Below are 18322 nucleotides of genomic sequence, written 5' to 3'. Positions count from 1 at the left end.
CTCTTTGGTTAGGATTATTCCCAGGTATCTTATGGTTCTTGATGGTATAGTAAATGGAATCGATTCTCTAATTTCCCTTTCTATATTTTCATTGTTAGTGTATAAGAAAGCAACTGATTTCTGTGCATTGGTTTTGTATCCTACCACATTACTCAATTGCTGTATGAGTTCTAGTAGTTTGGGGTGGAGTCTTTTGGGTTTTCCATTTTAAGTATCACGTCATCTGTGAAGAGAGAGGGTTTGAGTTCTTCCTTGCCAATTGGAATATGGTTTGTTTCTGTTTGTGGTCTGATTGCTGTTGCTAGGACTTCTAGTACTATATTGAACAACAGTGGTGAGAGTGGGCATCCTTGTCTTGTTCCTGATCTCAGCGGGAAAACTCTCAGCTTTTCCCCATTGAGAATGATACTCACTGTGGGCTTTTCATAGATAGATTTATGAAGTTGAGGAATATTCCCTCTATCCCTGTGCTTTAAAGAGTTTTAATCAGGAACGGATGCTCTATCTTGTCAAATGCTTTTGCTGAATCAGTTGAGAGGACTATGTGGTCTTCTCTCTTCTCTTATTGATTTGTTCTGTCACACTGATTGGTTTCTGAATGTTGAACCACCCTTGCATCCTCCGGATAAATCCCACCTGGTAATGGAGGGTAATCTTTTTAATGTACTGTTGGATACTGTTAGCTAGGATCTTGTTGAGAATCTTGGCATCCATATTCATCAGGTTAGGGATCAGGGTAATACTGGCTTCATAAAAAGAGTCTGCAAGTTTTCCTTCTGTTTCTATTTTTTGAAACCGCTTCAGGAGAATAGATATTATTTCTTCTTTGAATGTTTGGTAGAATTCCCTAGGGAATCCATCAGGTCTTGAGGTCTTATTTTTTGGGAGGTTTTTGATCACTGCTTCAATCCTATTACTAGATAGTCTACTCATGTTGTCAGTTTCTTCCTGTTTCAGTCTTTGAAGTTTACATGTTTCCAGGAATGCATTCATTTCTTCTTAGTTGCTTAGCATATTGGCTTATAGTTGTTCATAATAATTTCTGATGATTGTTTCTATTTCCTTGGTGTCAGTCGTGATCTCTCCCCTTTCATTCATGATTTTATTAATTTGGGTCCTCTCTCTTTCTTTTGTATTAGTTTGGCCAGTGGTTTATCGATCTTGTGAATTCTTTTAAAGAACCAGCTTCTAGTTTCATTTATGTATTCTATTGTAGCTCTAGTTTCTAATTCATTGATCTCTGCCCTAATTTTAATTATTCCCTTCTTGTGCATGGGGTTGGCTTAATCTGTTGTTGATTTCCCAGTTCCTTAAGGTGCAAGGAGATTTGGTGTATTCAGGATTTTTCAGTTTTTTTGCGTGACGCTTGGATGACTATCTGTTTTCCCCTTAGGACCGCTTTTGCTGTATCCCATAGGTTTTGGACCGAAGTGTCTTCATTTTCATTCGTTTCCATGAATGAAGTTCTTCCTCGATTTCCTGGTTGATCCAAACATTCTTGAGCAGAATGATCTTTAGCTTCCAAGTGTTTGAATTCCTTCCAAACTTTCTTGCGATTGAGTTCCAGTTTCAAAGCATTGTGGTCTAAGAATATGCAAGGAATAATCTCGGTCTTTTGTTAACGGTTGAACCCTGATTTGTGACCCAGTATGTGGTCTATTCTGGAGAAAGTTCCATGTGCAGTTGAGAAGAATGAGTATTCTGTTGTCTGGTCCAATGTATCATTCAAAGCTCTGGTTTCTTTGTTGATTTTCTGCTTAGAAGATCTGTCTGTTGCTGAGAGTAGCATGTTAAGATCCCCTACAATTAATGTATTCATATCAGTATGACTCTTTATTTTGATTAACAGGTGGCTTGTGTAGTTGGCTGCTCCCTATTGGGAGCATAAATATTTACAATTGTTAGATCTTCATGGTGGATAGACCCTTTAAGAATGATGTAGTGTCCTTCTGTATCTCTGACTTAAGTGTTTAGCTTAAAATCTAATTTATCTGGTATGAGAATCACCACTCCATCTTTCTTTTGAGGCCCGTTGGCCTGAAAGATGGTTCTTCATCCCTTCACTTTCAGTCTGGGTATATCTTTAGGTTCAAAATGTGTCTCTTGTAGACAGCATATGAATGGGTCCTGTTGTTTTATCCATTCTGCAGCCCTGTGCTGTTTATGGGAGCATTTAGGCCATTCACATTGGGAGTGATTATTTAAAGATAAGTCTTTATGGATATCATGTTGCCTGTGAAGTCCTTGTTTCTATAGATTGTCTATGTGGATTTCTATTCTGTGTTATTCTTGGATTCTTTTTACTTCTTACTTATTTTTAATTAATGATTAAAAGGGGCTCTTAATCCCATACTTAATTTGGAGGAATACTCAGTAGGTACATAGTGAATTTTTTCCTGAATATTTATCTTCCCTAGCATTTCAAAATTCTTTTCTCTACACTAATAAACCCCAAGCATAATCCTAGGTTTTCTTTTTCTAATCCTCATGTGGAATTCAGGACTTGCACAGCTAAGCCTCATCTCAGGTTTATACAATTAAATTTTATACATTTTGAGAGAAAGAATTACACAGCATGTCCTTACAGGTGTACACACATGGCTAAATCAACAAGACAAACTTTTTAATAGGAATACATCTAAAGTTCTGCATTTTATTCCCCAGCACTACCCTACCCACTGCTTCCTCTAGGAAAAATACTTTTTTTTTTTTTTTTTTGGTGGCTTACCAAGAAACAAACCAACATTATTTTAAGATAAATCATTAAACTCTGTAAAAGGTTTCTGTCTAGATAAAGTAAGAAGGAGGGAGGTTTTATTTATTATTGATAAAATGATATAAGGATACTGATTACAGTAAAATGTTTTTATAAACCTCTTTTACAATCTCCCATTACTTAATTTAGAAAAGCTATAAGTATTAATCCCTTCTCAGCTTTTCTTTTTGTCATTCTAATATCACTGTAATCTTATACTATTTTTTTCCCCTGAGGAGTGTAGTCATTTGCTTTTTCTTTTTTTAATCATCAGTTTGAAACTGCTTATTCTATAGGCCATCACCTGTGCCTTCAGACTGTCCTGTGTTTTCAAATGAGCTGATAAAATTCCTTTCTTTTTTCTAAAGTTTACATTGCAATTGTAAATTGCATTTTTTCAGTTTTATGGAGATATAATTGACATAACATTATAGTAGTTTAAGGTGTACAGCAAGGATTTGATACTCATGTGTCTTGGTTTTAGAATATCAGTCTACCCTTCTCAGTAAGACATTTTTTGATACTGCCAGTTTATTTAAATTTTTATATGTTTTAGTCAGTAGAAAGATAGCAACTTCTAACAACTAAAGGAGTTATTTTTTAGAAATTCAGTTTGTCTTTCTGTTGACCAAATCTTATTTCTAAATTCTCTACCCATTGGTTTTTGGTTTTTTCATTGTTGGTGTCACAGAATAGGTCTAATTTAAACACAACTATAGTAATCTCTGTGTTCTAGACTAAATATCTTAGTTTTTTTTTATTATTTATACTCATGACACTAGATTACCTTTCTCTTTCCTTTATAGTTTGCTGCTATTGCTCTGTATTGCTTTCACTTTTCACTTGGCTTAGGTGTATAGTTCTACTTTTTTAAATTTTCATTTATTTGTGGGGGGGGCAGAGGAAGAAAGAGACTCTAAAGCAGGCTCCACACCCAGCATGGAGCCCGACACAGGGCTCGGTCTTAGAGCCCTGAGATCATGACCTGAGGCGAAATCACGAGTTGGACACTTAATGGACTGAGCCACCCAGGCACCCCCAGTCCTTCTACTTTCTTATATGTGCTTGATTCCTCATATCAAAATCTCTTAGAGCTTGGGTGGGGTCTATTTTCTGTTAGTCTACCCCATTTCATCTTCTATGTTGTCTTATCCCATATCCTGTTTCTTTCTAGTTTCCCCAAAAGCTTTTTAGCTCTGTATTTGCCAAGCAAATGATACCTGATGCCTATCATCAGAGGTAGAAGTTCTAACATTTGTGCCCACTCAATCTTGATATCAGTTTCACCGAGGAAAACACAACACAGTCAAGCACTGGATGACACAGTACTCATATACGAGGGGGCAGAGCAAGACTGGTTTCACTAGTGGGCATTGGTCCCCCAGGGACAGCAGTCAACACAGGACACTTTCCCTGCATGCACCTCTCTTATGCTACAGAGCTAAGGACCTTGTCCCCTCCCCTCAGGAGACAGATTTAGTAGTGAGTTTGGCCAGGTGCCATATGACTTAAAATATGTGAGCAGGACAAGAGAACCCACACTGAGTCTGAAATAGAAAACATATTCCCACACAAGGCAGTTACCCTAGCCATGATTGAAAAGGCTCATTTCTTGATATTGAAATGTTCCAGTCCCATAGCCCATTCTTAGCAGCCAGGTAGAAGTCAAAAAGACTGTATATAGAGGACTGCCTTTCCCAACAGTCCATACCTCACCCCTGCTTGGCCCCTGAAGTGGCGGATAAAGCATATCAAATCCTGTAGGACCATTGCCCACCCCAAACTTGGAGCAAGAATTGGGTCCCGTAGGGTCCTTGAACAACCAATGTGGATGTGGATTTCTCATAAAGCTTCCCTGTCATTTGGATGGCACTTCACCAGGTTGATTAAGAGAGCCAGACCCAGGAGGATGTTTAGGCTTCTTTTGAGAATTATCTTCAAGTAGGAACCTCAGGTGTCTGGAATAAGCCAACTAAAAAGGTTAAAAACAGAGTCTGAGGGGATTGTGAATGTACTGCTAATAACCATCCCACCTGTGTGTGGATATTTACCAGCTCATATTTTAACTTACCTGAATTGTTGACATATACACAGCAGAAAATGCTGGCAGTCATACAAACACCACCCTCTTCTGCTCCCATATGATTGAGGGCTGTCTATCACCATGTAGGCTGGCGAGTTCACTGAGTCTTGTTGATCTTGTATGGCTTAGACAGTAGCATTAACTACTTCTACCATGGTTAAGGACATAATACCATTTTTTCTAGGGTCCATACACCTATACCCATACTTGAATTTGGATAATTGAATGAAACCAGTGGTTAATTTGTCTTCCTGGGAGAGAACTGTGTACCACTCTGTAGTGTGTTGGCAAAGTGGATCCTTTCCACCCCTCTGTGCAGTTCTTGACATGGATGATGAGGCAATAAAATCTTTCCCTTGGAGGCATACATTTTGTTGTCCATTAGAGTCCACAGAGAAACATATAACCCAGAGGGATGCAGGTGACATCTGTCAGGGATTTGTTCTCATAATACTAGTTCAGTTATATACAGTCCCAGCCTGCTTTTGCTTTGTGATTGCAGAGAGAGAAAAGTTACGTATTGGACTTCCAATTCCAGAATGTCAGTATAGATCAGTAATAACCATTCTGGTACAGGGGTCTTTTTCTGTCACATCATAGATAATATTAAAGCAAGGGACTCGAGTATGCCTGCATCTGGATCTGTATTGAAGGACTCACCTGGTGATCTGACCCATTGATAGCTTGAGGAACATCTGAGTTCTTGTGTATTGACCATGTCCATTACAGTGGGAGTGTAGGATAAAAGGAACTTTATTCAGAATGACAAATCCAGCATTGGTTAAGTTTGCCTTCATTCACTATGGATGTACTGATTTTTATCAAGGTTATACCAGGCATTCTGTAGAAGGATACTGTAGAAATGAGAAGAAAGAATATTATTCCTACCTGTTTTTCACTCCATGAACCTTCTGAGGCCTGAAAGGTCCTAGTCTGCTATTTGGGGTGTTAGTTGCCTGGGTATTACAACCCATGCTATCTGTCCCAATCCTAATGGTACTTACTGCCTTTTTGAGCACCCAGTGTATTGCTTGACCCAGACTTGTTCTCCTCAGTTGGCCAATCCCAAAAGGGAGGCCATGTGCTGCATAATCTTGACTTGTCCAGTAATGTCACCCACCTGATTTGAAGGGTCAAATGTTCCCAACACTACTAGAAGGACCCTAGCACCATGATACTTCTTAGTTTTGTCTCCCACACTTGTGGTTTCCCATAGAAGGGAGGTGCCAAGGGAGGAAGCATCACATCCAGATTAGAATCAGGAGGCCATGTCTGGTGTGCTATGACAGCAGAACTGTAAACTACCCCCAAAGACATACATTCCCAAATGACAAAAGGAATGATTTGGTATACTGAAATTGGGATTTTGTAGGCACAGTCTAAACACATATCTACCTACTCCACCCTCACCCCATCCAAGTTCAGTATTTCCAGTATGCATTGTAGGGCCGTGTTTCCTTTGCACTACAGTGCATTGTTTAGTAGCCATACAGCCATACAGTCAGATGAGGGTACCAATCCACTAGTAGGCTGTCTTGGTATTCTTTCTTTAGTTGGTGTGTAAATCAATCATTTATTCATTTAGTGGCTTTATTGGCATGCTGGTGATAGTGTGCATTGGAAAGTACATTTCCATGGGATTATGCCCGTTTGTGGTCTCAATTGGGTAATGAAGGATATTCCTTGGTCAGAGTGAAATCTTACAGGGTGTCCAAAAATATGACATAAGTTTTATTCAAAGACAGCTGTGAGAATTTCAGCCAGCATTCAAATGTCAGATTGGAATAATAATACTCTAGCCTGAGAATGGCTATGAGGCATCATCTGTGTGCATGGCTGTGGTCTGGGGGTACATTGTGATCAATCTCCTAGACCGAGGTTGGTCCCAGTCCTTGATTCATATGTCCCAGTTCTCCTCCTAGATGATATGAGTATATTGAGAAGAATCACAAGATTGCACTGCATCATTAGTCTTGGTGTCTTCCAGGGTCATCTGTTGGGCTTTATCACATTTTTTGGGTGTAGGGGGAGCTTTATCACATTTTTTGTATCAGAAAAGACTCCCATGTCCAGTTCACAGATGTACCCACTGGGAGATTGTTGCAGCCTGCTTGGCACAAGCTGGATTGCCACAAGAGCGCTATTTATGTTTTTATTTTAAAAGGTCTTTTCCCATGAGTATCCACATGAGTGACATACATGTTTTCATCCCAGACAGCAAGCTGCTGCCTTAGTTATTTTCCACACACAGGACATCCCCTTAATAGTCCAGGCCTTTAGTTGCCATTCTCCTGACCATTGGTAACAGCCCATGAGTTGGTGAAAATGGAACAGGGAATGGTGGTAGGGGTGACCTGCATGGCCATCACCATAGCACAGTTCTTGGCCCGTTGGGTAGAATGTCCATATCTTGTCTCAGTCAAAAGATGTCCATCCATTGGCCAAATGGCATCTGCAACTCTGCAGACCCTATCTGCTTTAGTTTCACAGAGTGGTCAGTAAACCATGGTTTATTGCACATTTTTTAATCTTGTGCCCCAGGTAGCCTTAGGAGGGGCCAAAGCATTCTCTGTGAGTTGTTTATGCCTTTCTGATAAGCTGGCTCTTTGCTTTTGGAGCCTGCTAGTCCTTTGGGATGTTAGCCAGGCCTGATCTTGGAAGTACCATTTCCATTTTTATGGTTGAACTTTGTTGAGCCTTTTTAATTTTATTGGTAGGCTTTGTCATCACCCAAGTGAAAATGGGTAGTTCAGGTTGCAGTGTCATATGTGGCATTCTAGATGTACCATGCCCCATCTTTATTGGTGCCCAAGAGCAGGCAAAGAAATGTCATTCAAAAGAGGTATATTGCGGGGCTCCTGGGTAACTCAGTCGATTAAGCATCTGACTCTTGGTTTCAGCTCAGGTCTCCACCTCATGGGATGTGGGATCAAGCCCCACGTTGGGCTCTATGCTCAGTGGGGAGTCTGCTTGGAGATTCTCTCCCTCTGCTCCCCCCAAATAAATAAATCTTTGCAGGGGGTGGTAGCTTCTAGAGGTTTCAGATTCAGAGTCCATGAGGACAGTACAACACAGTGACAATTTCCTGCTGCCACAGACCAATCAGTATGTAGAGGGGTTGTGGAAACCTGCAGTTCCATCAGACTAACAAGTTTCAAAGGTTCCAAAAGCTGTGCCTGGCCCATGGCTTGTTGAACAGCCTCTAAGGTCTGCTGCTGCAAGACTTCATTTAAAATTGACTACTCTGCGGTCATCTCAATGAAGGGAGCCAAGAAAGCACCCTGATGGGACACATGCTATTTAAACTACCCAAAGAGGCCCTCTAGCAGTTGGGCTTCCTTTTTATTAGTGGGTGCTGCTAGGGCCTGTATTGTTTCATTGTTTCTGGGATACTTTGGTTTCCTACTCAAGTGTCCCCTAGCAATTGCACCTGCTTTGCCAGGCTCAAGACTTTGTCTAGTTTTATATTCAAATTGGCACTAATCATTCTATCAGTGACCAAGTACAGCACTATAGCCATATATTTTTCATCAAACCCATTCAATAATGGCATATTGCAGACTGTTTTGTATGAATGCAACTTGGTCCTAATCCTTATCCTGCAAAGGAACCAAGTAAAAGTCATTAGCCAGAGCAGAAACAGTGTACAAGTTTTCCATATGGATTGCCACCATGAAGGTGGCAATGTCAGGTGATAATGGTGATAATGTCAGGGTCCCAAGCAGGAACGTCCATGTTTAACCTGTGATAATCTGTCTGCCTCTGAGGTCCAGAGGCCTTCTTGACTGGCCAGACTGGGCTATGAAATTTTAACAGGGTGGTTAATAGCACCTCTACTTATCTTAAGTGTTGAATTAACAGAATAATGTCCTTTTCAGTATTTTTGTTGAACAGTGTGCCATGCTTTAGGCATGGTGTTGGTAAGGAATATACCCTGTCCATAATGCTTGAGTCTGCCCTTATTGTGGTGCCCACCCCTTGAGGTGGTGATGGTGTTCAGTAGCACACACAGCCAAAATGTTAATACCTATTTATGTACTCAGTGGTGGGAACCACAATCATTAACATCCAAAATGGTCCAAAGAACCCCATCTAGAAGCCCATGTGGACTTATCTATCATAAGTAACTATATCCTCCTCAAAACTACCCAAAGCTGTTGTTTTAATTATTGTCATTGGGGCACTAATAGCCAAGGGACCCAAAATAATTAGTAAAAATCGTTAAAAAATTAGTTATTGAGGAGCAGGTATGTGTTAGGCACTATGTTAAGTAGTATTCACATTTCAGTCGGATTTTGTGTAATGGAAAAACAACAAAGCTTTTAGATGGTATAATAGAAATAACTTGCAGAATATAGTTGAGCCCCAGAATAGAGCAGTTATCTAAAAGGCAACTGGAGTTTTCATATCAGTTATTACACAGTTTTCGGAAGTACTGTCATGGGTACCATCTTATTTGTTAAGTTCCTGTAGTGTAGGCAGGGCATGTTACAGATAAAGAACCAAGATTTAGGAGGCATCACTGGACAAAGTAGAGATAAAATTCAGTTAATGTCTCTTCTCTACTTATAATTGGGTGTATGAACTTAGGTAGATGGACTTATTTCATCTTTGATGGCCTTATTTTCAAATCTGTAATTGGAGAGAAGTGAGGAAACTGTTTACATGCTATCTTAGATCTAGGGTTGTGATTTTATGTTGGGACAGCTGTCCTTAGTCTTTTGCTGACCCATTGTTGATTTTTTGTAAGTATATGTATCACGTAATACTTTTGTTGGCTTCCCCCCTATTTTGCCTCCTGGAATACCATGTCCTGTGAGCCATTTCCATAGATCTCTGTGGACTGCCCTCTGACTTTGCTGTCCATTAAAGTTATTATGCCTCCCCACCCCCAATCAGCATCTACTAGTTATGAGAATTCTACCTTGTCTGTGCTACTCTGTGCTCATATCTCCATTGCTATCAGAAGCTAAATTTAAAAAAAAAAAAAAGATAAATTTTTTGAGTGTCTTCTGTCAGCCTTAAACTATAGAACACACTTACTGTGAATCTTCTCAGGAAGGACTATGCCTGTATCACTAGTAGTTTCCTTTAAACAGAGTATTCTCAGAGCCCTTGTGAGGAACATATTCAACTGGTAGGTCTTCTGAGTTTAATAATAGATCCTTTCTGGCATGCTTTCCTGTGTCTTTAAATTCCTTCCTTCACAGTCTGCCACAATGATTTTGTTATCTCTGTGTCATTTAATATGCACCATTGCTTCTTCTAGAGCTACCCAGTAAGATATTAGAAGATATTAGGCCATTCCAAAGGCCCTTACAGAGCCTTACGTCCTATTTCAAAGGAGAGTGCCCTGTATCCAAGAACTGTCCCATATCTTATTTTCTCTAACCACACCTTCAGCAACCACCAGCATATTTTCCTGGTTCTTGCTGTCCTATTCCTGCAGCACTCTGTAGCATATATTTAATTACTAATTTCATATTAAAAGGTTATCTTAAAGGTTATCCTGCCCTGAAACAAGGAGGTTAGGCTGTTTTATCCTCTATCATTCTCCACTGACTATGAGCCTCATCCTGGAGGGAGGGAAAGGGTGTAGACAGGGCAGTGTGGAGCATAACCTCCCAGGAATCTCTGCCAGGTGATTCTTTTCAACCCTGAGCAGATCTCCAGAGAAAAGTGTGGATATGAACCATTAGCAAGTCAACACAGGAGTAAGCGGGAGGATTAGCCTCGTTTAATAGAATATGGGAATCCAGTTTGGTTATTAAGAGCATCTACTACAAGTGTCCCAGGTACCTCCTATGTCCTAGTGACTTTACCAACAAACATCATCATCTATTCAGTAGTGCACTAGAGAACACTTGATCAGGTTGCAAGAGAGTTATTATGCACATCCCTTTGCAAATACGAGTTCAGTAACATTTCATTGGTAGCTGGAAATTGGGGATGGAGTGTTTACATCACAGAAATATGCAAATGAAACAATTTAGGGCCCCACCCCTCAGAACTTACTGTTAAACTTTGACCAGCAGGGGATCTGGGTGGCTTAGTCACTCAAGTGTCTGACTTTGATTTTGGCTCAGGTCATAAGATTGAGCTCCTCCTCCCCCTCCCCCAGGCTCCATGCTGGGTATGGAGCCTGCTTAAGATTCTCTCCCTCTGCCTCTTCCTTCCTCTCTAAAAAAATAAAATAAAATAATAGATATGCCTGGGTAGGTCAGTCAATTAAGTGTCTGCTTTCAGCTCAGGTAATGGTCCCAGGGTCCTGGAATGGAGTCCCACATCTGGGTTTTTGCTCAGCAGGAAACCTGCTTCTCCCTCTGCCTGCCACTCCCACTGCTTGTGTGCTCTGTCCTTCTCTTTCTCTCTCTCTCTTTCAAAAATAAATAAAATCTTTAAAAAATAATAATAGTAATAATAATCCCTGACGAGCATACATCTGCATTAATCCTTGCTTATGAAACTGGTTACCATCATTTTATAAATGAGAAATTGAGTATCAGAGTGATTAATATACTTGTCATCTTTCTTGTTGCTAATAAGCTGTGTTATTGGAAATAGATTAGTTTTGTTTGCTTCTAGGACTTCGACTTCTGTTATAGCACATTTTTTTTTTAAAAGAAATGCCAGTGTCAAAAAAAAAAAAAAAATGCCAGTGTCCTTTGAATATGTTGAGCGAATTGGCTAAATTTCTAATAATCGTGATTTCTCATGATCTTCACCAACATTTTCTACTCCAAGTTAATGACTTTATTAAAGATAGTCCACTAATAAATAGTAGCCTCATTATGTCACTCTATCCGTTTTCCTCTGTTCTAAATAAAAGAATATTTACCTGTTTTCTTAACTCTCCTCTTTCTAGGTTGTAAAAAGAACCCAGAAAATATTTGTTAAATGAATAAATGATGATCCTATAATATGAAATTAGTTTTTTCTACAGGATTTTAGTAGTTATATAAGGGCAAATCAGCATAGCCTTCTGGAATTAAAATCATAGGTTAAAATTTTTCTCAGAATGTGACAGTACAACATAGGAAATACTCTATTGAGTCAGAGTTAATAAATATTTGAAAAAGTTGTAGCTTACTCTCAAGGGGTGTTCAGTGCATTTTTAATTAAATAGAAGTACAACACAGACTGTACAATTGCTAAGTTCTACCATTGGTTGAATTACAGTATGATGTAAATTAAATGGATAAGCTGATAATTAATCTTCACATATGCTTAAATCTTTTCAACTTCTTTGGCATGGAATTGACTACTTCTGTTGTGTTTTTATTTGTATTCCTGAAGCAAGGAGAAGTCAGACTGAAATGTTTGAAAGCTCTGCAGAGTCTATATACCAATAGAGAATTATTCCCCAAATTGGAGTTATTCACTAACCGATTCAAGGTAAGCATCAAGAATGCTTAGTTTATTTTGTTTTTTATTTTTAAAATGCTAGTTAAAGATAGTTTAGTAAATAACATTACCATAACAAGTGTTTAGTACGTATTCTTTACTACATGTTCTTTAAATAAACCTGTCTTAAATAGGTGAATGAATTTCTCCTTTAAAAAAGTTATGCCAACATGAGTTCGTATTTATTGCCTTCAATAGAAGGCTCTCCTGCTTAAAAGAACATTTTCTTTATAATTCTTTTTATAGTTATAATATTTTGCACATTAAGGTTTATTTGTCTTCGTGTTAGGGAGTGCTAGATGATGAGAATTATTTTAGATTATGAACATTTATACTAATAACCTCCTCTGTATGACAGTGGTAATAAGGGTTTAAGAGTAAAGCTTTCCATTTAATGTACCATTAGTCTTGCGTGTACTTCCCAAAGATACTGCCTTAGGTCTGTCCCATCTTATTTTCTGCTCATGTTTGGTTTGATTTTTAATTTCTTTTTCAGGATCGCATTGTATCAATGACACTTGATAAGGAATATGATGTTGCTGTTGAAGCTATTCGACTGGTTACTCTGATACTTCAGTAAGTATAATATTTGTTAATAATTTAATATTGGGAGCACCTGGGTGGCTCAGTCAATTAGGTGTCAAACTCTTGATATCAGCTCAGGTCTTGATCTCAGTGTCATGATTTCAAGCCCTGCACTGGGCTCCATGCTGGGACCGAGCCTACTTGAAAAAAAAAATTTTTTTCAATAATTTAATCTTGGTATTTTAATGTCTTTTTCTTGTATTATTGATGTACTTCACATATATAACACTAATGTATGTCTTACTACTTTAGGTTCTACTTTTACACTTTAAGGTTAGGTTTGAAACAAAATGTTTACTATTTTTTCTTTTTTTCATTTTGACAGTTCCATGTAAACGTTCTCTTACGCAGTTCAGAAAAAATACCAGCAAAGTACCGTAACTTTCTGTTTAAAAAGAGGGAGAGAGAGGCACCTGGGTGGCTCAGTGGCTTAAGCCTCTGCCTTCGGCTCAGGTCATGATCTCAGGGTCCTGGGATCAAGCCCCGCATCGGGCTCTCTGCTCGGTAGGGAGTCTGCTTCCCCCTCTCTCTGCCTACCTCTCTGCCTACTTAATGATTTCTGTCTGTCAAATAAATAAATAAACTCTTTTAAAAAAGAAAAAAAGAGGGGGAGAGAGAGAAGGCCTCAAAAGGGATAGGTTTTTCAGACAGGCTCCTTTGGAATGGTATAGACCTATGAGAAAGGAAATAAGGCATTTAAATTGTGTCGTTCAAATAATAGAAAAATTTAAATAGCAGTAATTATCTATAGAGCTTTGACTAAAATCTGGGAAGAATGAATGTGAGAGAATGTAGGTCTTAGCAAAGTCATTACAAATCCTCATCCCAGTTTGTTACACTGTATCTATCACATTCGAAATAACCATCTATTTCAGGCTTTTGTTTTGATTTTTTTTTTCACCTCTTTCTGATCTAGTACCTACTCTTTATCATTATAGCTTTATAATACAGTATATGACATAAATAAGCCCTCCTCTTTTTGGTTGATTCCTTCTTTGCCTTTCTTTTTAAAATCCACTAGCTACTTTTGGATTACTTTTCTTCTGTATGAACTTTTTTTTAAAGTATGTCTGTCTAATTCCTCAAAAACTATGGCTGGGATTTTAAATATTAGGACTACATTTGTTACTAAAAGATCTATCTTAACCGCTAACTCAGGAAACAAATGGGCAAGCCTTTGTGTGCCAAACTACTCCTTCCAGGGAATAATGAAGGGGCTGGACAAATCGAAAACATAGCTCCTAGCTAGGCTTGCCAACACTGTTGCCAAACAAATTCTGGTAAACTCATTGCAAGAGAGGCCATTAACTCTCAAGAGATGAAGGTTTAGAAAAGAGAAAGGGAGCAGGGGACATGGTAGTCTCAGGTCTTAACAACCAACCTCACCAGCAAGTGGAAACCTAGAATTCTGTAAAGAGAGGTTCGGGGTGTATGTGCAAGAGAGCAGACAGAGCACACAGTCATGGTTTGAGGGTCAGTATGTGTTCAGCCACATAATGGGCAGGGAAGGGGATGTGAGGGATGTGGTCTTCCAGGCATTCTTTTACTACCAGAGCTTTTTTGATCTGCCAAAAGGGATGTTCTGGTCACTACAGAAACACCTTCATCAGTGCCTGAAGAAAGTGTAATAATTCAGCCCGTTATGTGGGCTAAACACATACTGATCCTTACCTATGATTACGTGCTATCTGCCTGCTCTTTTGAACGTTTGGTTAGATTTAAGCTCTCTTGTCTTGTTTCTGGTTTTAACTGTTGGGATCTGTGGCTGAGGAACAGGACTCTCTAATAAAACATTGAATTTTATGATAGATTTAGGAAAGAATTCTATTCTTTATATGTCACTTATACGTATAAATGATACATTTCTCTATTCATATCTCATTAGGTATTCTACACAAGGTTTATTTTTTTTCATATGTTAGATTAATTATTAAATTCTTTATGGTTTTGTAATGTGATTAGTTTTTAGTGTTAAAGATATTTTCTACTTGATTATTGCCAAGACATAGAAATGTTTAATTTTTATGTTAGTCTTACACGTGCAACTTATTAGAAGTCTTACATATTCTGATGGTTTGTTGATTCTCTTGGATTTATATGTAAATTATTATATATCACCAGCAAACAATTTCAGTTTTGTCTCTTTTTTTAACCTTAAAGTTTTTGCTTTGTTCTCTTGTTTCATTGCATTAAGCCGGACTTTTAGCACTATAAATTTACCACTGAGAGTGGATCTTTTTTTTCTTGTTCTAGGAAAGTATTTAAAGTTCTTTGTTGCTGTAATTTCTGAGATAGATATTTTGATGTAAGATAGAAATTGCATTGTATTCTGAGTTTTCTGGGAATTTCTTTTCAAATCTTGATGAGCCTGAATGAAATTGATACTGTCTAATGGTATACCACCCATGTATTTCTAGAATAAGTCTTGTTTGAACATAATACATTTGGTTTTACTGTGTTTTGCTTGAGTACAGTGTTATATATAAAATCTTATTTAGGATTTTCTCATCTGTGTTTATGTGTAAATTTGACAGAGTATTTTTTGTACTTTATCCAACTTTGAAATCAAGGTTATACTTTCTTTGTAAAATTTGTCTTTGGTAGTTTCTTGCCCTTCTGTTCTGAAACCATTTTTTCTGTGGCAGAGATTAATCCTTCCTTGAAATTTGAGAGAATTCTCTTGTTAAAGCCATGTTAGTTTTGAATTTCTTTTAAGGAAAAGGTCTTTGATTAACAATTTTAATTTAGTGTTTATCTAACTTTTATTTCTTACTGTACTAATTTTGACTTTTTATAAACTTTCTAAATATATGAATTTCATCACAGTCTTTAAATTTTGTAGTTGATATTTTTATCCTTTTTACTTGTTTTATATTTTTACCTATTTATTTGAAAGGGAGAGAACAAGAGAGAGCTTGAGAGATGGGAAGATCGGTCAGAAGGGAGAAGCAGACTCCCTGCCAAACAGGGAGCAGGACCAAGTCCTCCTTGATCCTGGAACTCCAGGATCATGACTGAGCCAAAGGCAGTCACTTAACCGTCTGAGCCACCAAGTCACCCTGTAGTTGATACTTTTATTACTTCATAAAATTGTGCTATTACTTAATAATTTCTCTTCATCCTTTATTTTATTTGTATCTTTTTCTTGATCATCATGTCAGAGATTTGTCTATCTCGTTATTCCTTTTAAAGTACTATCTTCTTTTGCATCATGTGTTTCTTGTTTTCTAATAATTATACTTAAAGTAGTAAATATACTTTAAAGCACTACTACTTCCCAAAAATTTTGAATATAAAATATTTTCATAGATACTTAGTGATAAATATTTTTATTACATTTATGATTATTGGTTTAATTATGCATTATTCAGTGGTATGTTTCTGTTCTTTCCGAATCAGATTTTTTTTAAGCTGTCATTTTTATATCGTATTGTTTGAGAATGTGTTCTGAGTGGTTTGGTCAATTCTGAGTTTTCTAAATATGTTTAAGAATAACTACCTAGGGGCGCCTGGGTAGCACAGTTCATTAAGCCTCCACCTCTTGGTTTTTGCTTAGATCATAATCTCGGGGTTGGGAGATTGAGCCCTGCATTGGGCTCTGGGCTCAGCACAGAGTCTGATTGAGATTGTCCCTTACCCCCTGCCCCTCCTGCTCATGAGCTCAAGCTCTCTTTTTCTGTCTCAAATAAACAAATCTTTAAAAACACCTCTGTAATTGTGTATATAGTTCTTTATTTACATTCATTACTTTGAATTTATTTAAAGTACCTATTCCTTTGATGTGTTTTCCTTTTCAAGTCTGTTTTTAAAATATTTGACCCCGTAGTTACTCTTTCCTTATAAATTTCACAAACTTACCAGGATCTTTCCCTCAAACAAACAAGCAAACAAACAAGACTCGACTTTACCACCTGTTTTGTTGGAAGTATCTGAAGTTTTAAGATTTGTATTGTTAATGATACACCTGTGTGTCCTTGTTTATTTCATATATCATTAGTTTTTGATGTAGTGTTCAGTGATTCATTAGTTGCATATAACACTCAGTGCTCATCACAATGTGTGCCTTCCTTAATACCCATCACCCAGTTACCCCATCCCCCCAAACCTCCTCCCTTCTGTAATCCTCAGTTTGTTTCCCGGAGTCCAGAGCAGAGTCTCTCATGGTTTGTTTCTCTCTCTGATTCCTTCCCATTCAGTTTTCCCTCCCTTCCCCTGTGATCCTCCACACTATTCCTAATGTTCCACATATGAATGAAACCATAGAATAATTGTCTTGACTTTTTCACTTTAGCATAATCCCCTCCAGTTCCATCCATGTCAATGCAAATGGTGGGTATTCATCTTTTCTGAGGGCTGAGTAGTATTCCATTATATAGGGGCTTCTGGGTGGCTCAGTAGGTTAAAGCCTCTGCCTTCAGCTCAGGTCATGATTCTAGGGTCCTGGAATTGAGCCCTGCATCGGGCTCTCTGCTCAGCAGGGAGCCTGCTTCCTCCTCTCTCTCTGCCTCCCTCTCTGCCTACTTGTGACCTGTCAAATAAATAAATAAAATCTTTTAAAAATTCCATTATTGGGACGCCTGGGTGGCTCAGTTGGTTGAGCAGCTGCCTTAGGCTCAGGTCATGATCCCAGCGTCCTGGGATCAAGTCCCATATCGGGCTCCTTGCTCGGCAGGGAGCCTGCTTCTCCCTCTGCCTCTGCCTGCCTCTCTGTCTGCCTGTGCTCACTCGCTCTCTCTCCCTCTGTCTCTGACAAATAAATAAAGAAAATCTTAAAAAAAAAAATAAAATAAAAATTCCATTATATATATGAACCACATCTTCTTTTTTTTTTTTTTTTTAAGATTTATTTATTTATTTGACAGAGAGAGATCACAAGCAGGCAGAGAGAGAGGAGGAAGCAGACTCCCTGCTGAGCAGAGATCCCGATGTGGGGCTCCATCCCAGGACTCTGAGATCATGACCTGAGCCGAAGGCAGAGGCTTAACCCACTGAGCCACCCAGGCGCCCGTGAACCACATCTTCTTTATCCATTCATCTATGAAGGGCACAGCAGCAGTGTCCACAATACCCCTTTTCTTCTTAATTTATTACCATGGGTTGTTGCTCCAGTCAGCTTTTCACTTTTATTCTTTTTTAAGCTCTGTACCAGGTAGCATTTCCTAAACGTCCTCACAGTTGTAAGGGATGCTTATAAAATTTTTATAGTGGTTCTCTGAAACTTTGTGCTCCAATTTCACTTGGAGAGTTACATGGTACTCTGACATTTTCTCTGGAAACATATTCTTTCTTCCATTGTATTGCTCAGTCCCCTAATTTATACATTATTTTGGTAAGTAAAGAGCTAAGAATCACAAAATCAGCTTTTACTGCATTTGCCTCATATGATCTGGCCTTGTTTCTTTTGGCTTATGGGATCTTGTTTAGAACAACAGATAAAGTCACGTGTAACATCCTGTTATAGCTCCTTAAATTCTTTTTCTGTCTACCTGCTAATT

The 18322-nt window shown here is 38.4% G+C and overlaps 1 protein-coding gene across 3 annotated transcripts in view; it reads left to right on the top strand.

Moving 5' to 3' along the window:
- STAG1 (STAG1 cohesin complex component) overlaps positions 1 to 18322 on the top strand; it is a 428530-nt gene that overhangs the window by 306286 nt on the left and 103922 nt on the right. For all 3 annotated transcript variants that reach the window (XM_059390978.1, XM_059390976.1, XM_059390977.1), the window contains 2 exons: positions 12135 to 12233; positions 12739 to 12818. In XM_059390978.1, the coding sequence (XP_059246961.1) occupies positions 12135 to 12233; positions 12739 to 12818 (179 nt within the window). The remainder of the gene's footprint in view (positions 1 to 12134; positions 12234 to 12738; positions 12819 to 18322) is intronic.

The sequence above is a fragment of the Mustela nigripes genome, chromosome 2 (genome assembly GCF_022355385.1).
Source record: "Mustela nigripes isolate SB6536 chromosome 2, MUSNIG.SB6536, whole genome shotgun sequence".
NCBI lineage: Eukaryota > Metazoa > Chordata > Mammalia > Carnivora > Mustelidae > Mustela > Mustela nigripes.
The sequence above is the reverse complement of the archived record's forward strand: the minus strand, read 5'-3'. Positions and strand labels throughout refer to the sequence as shown.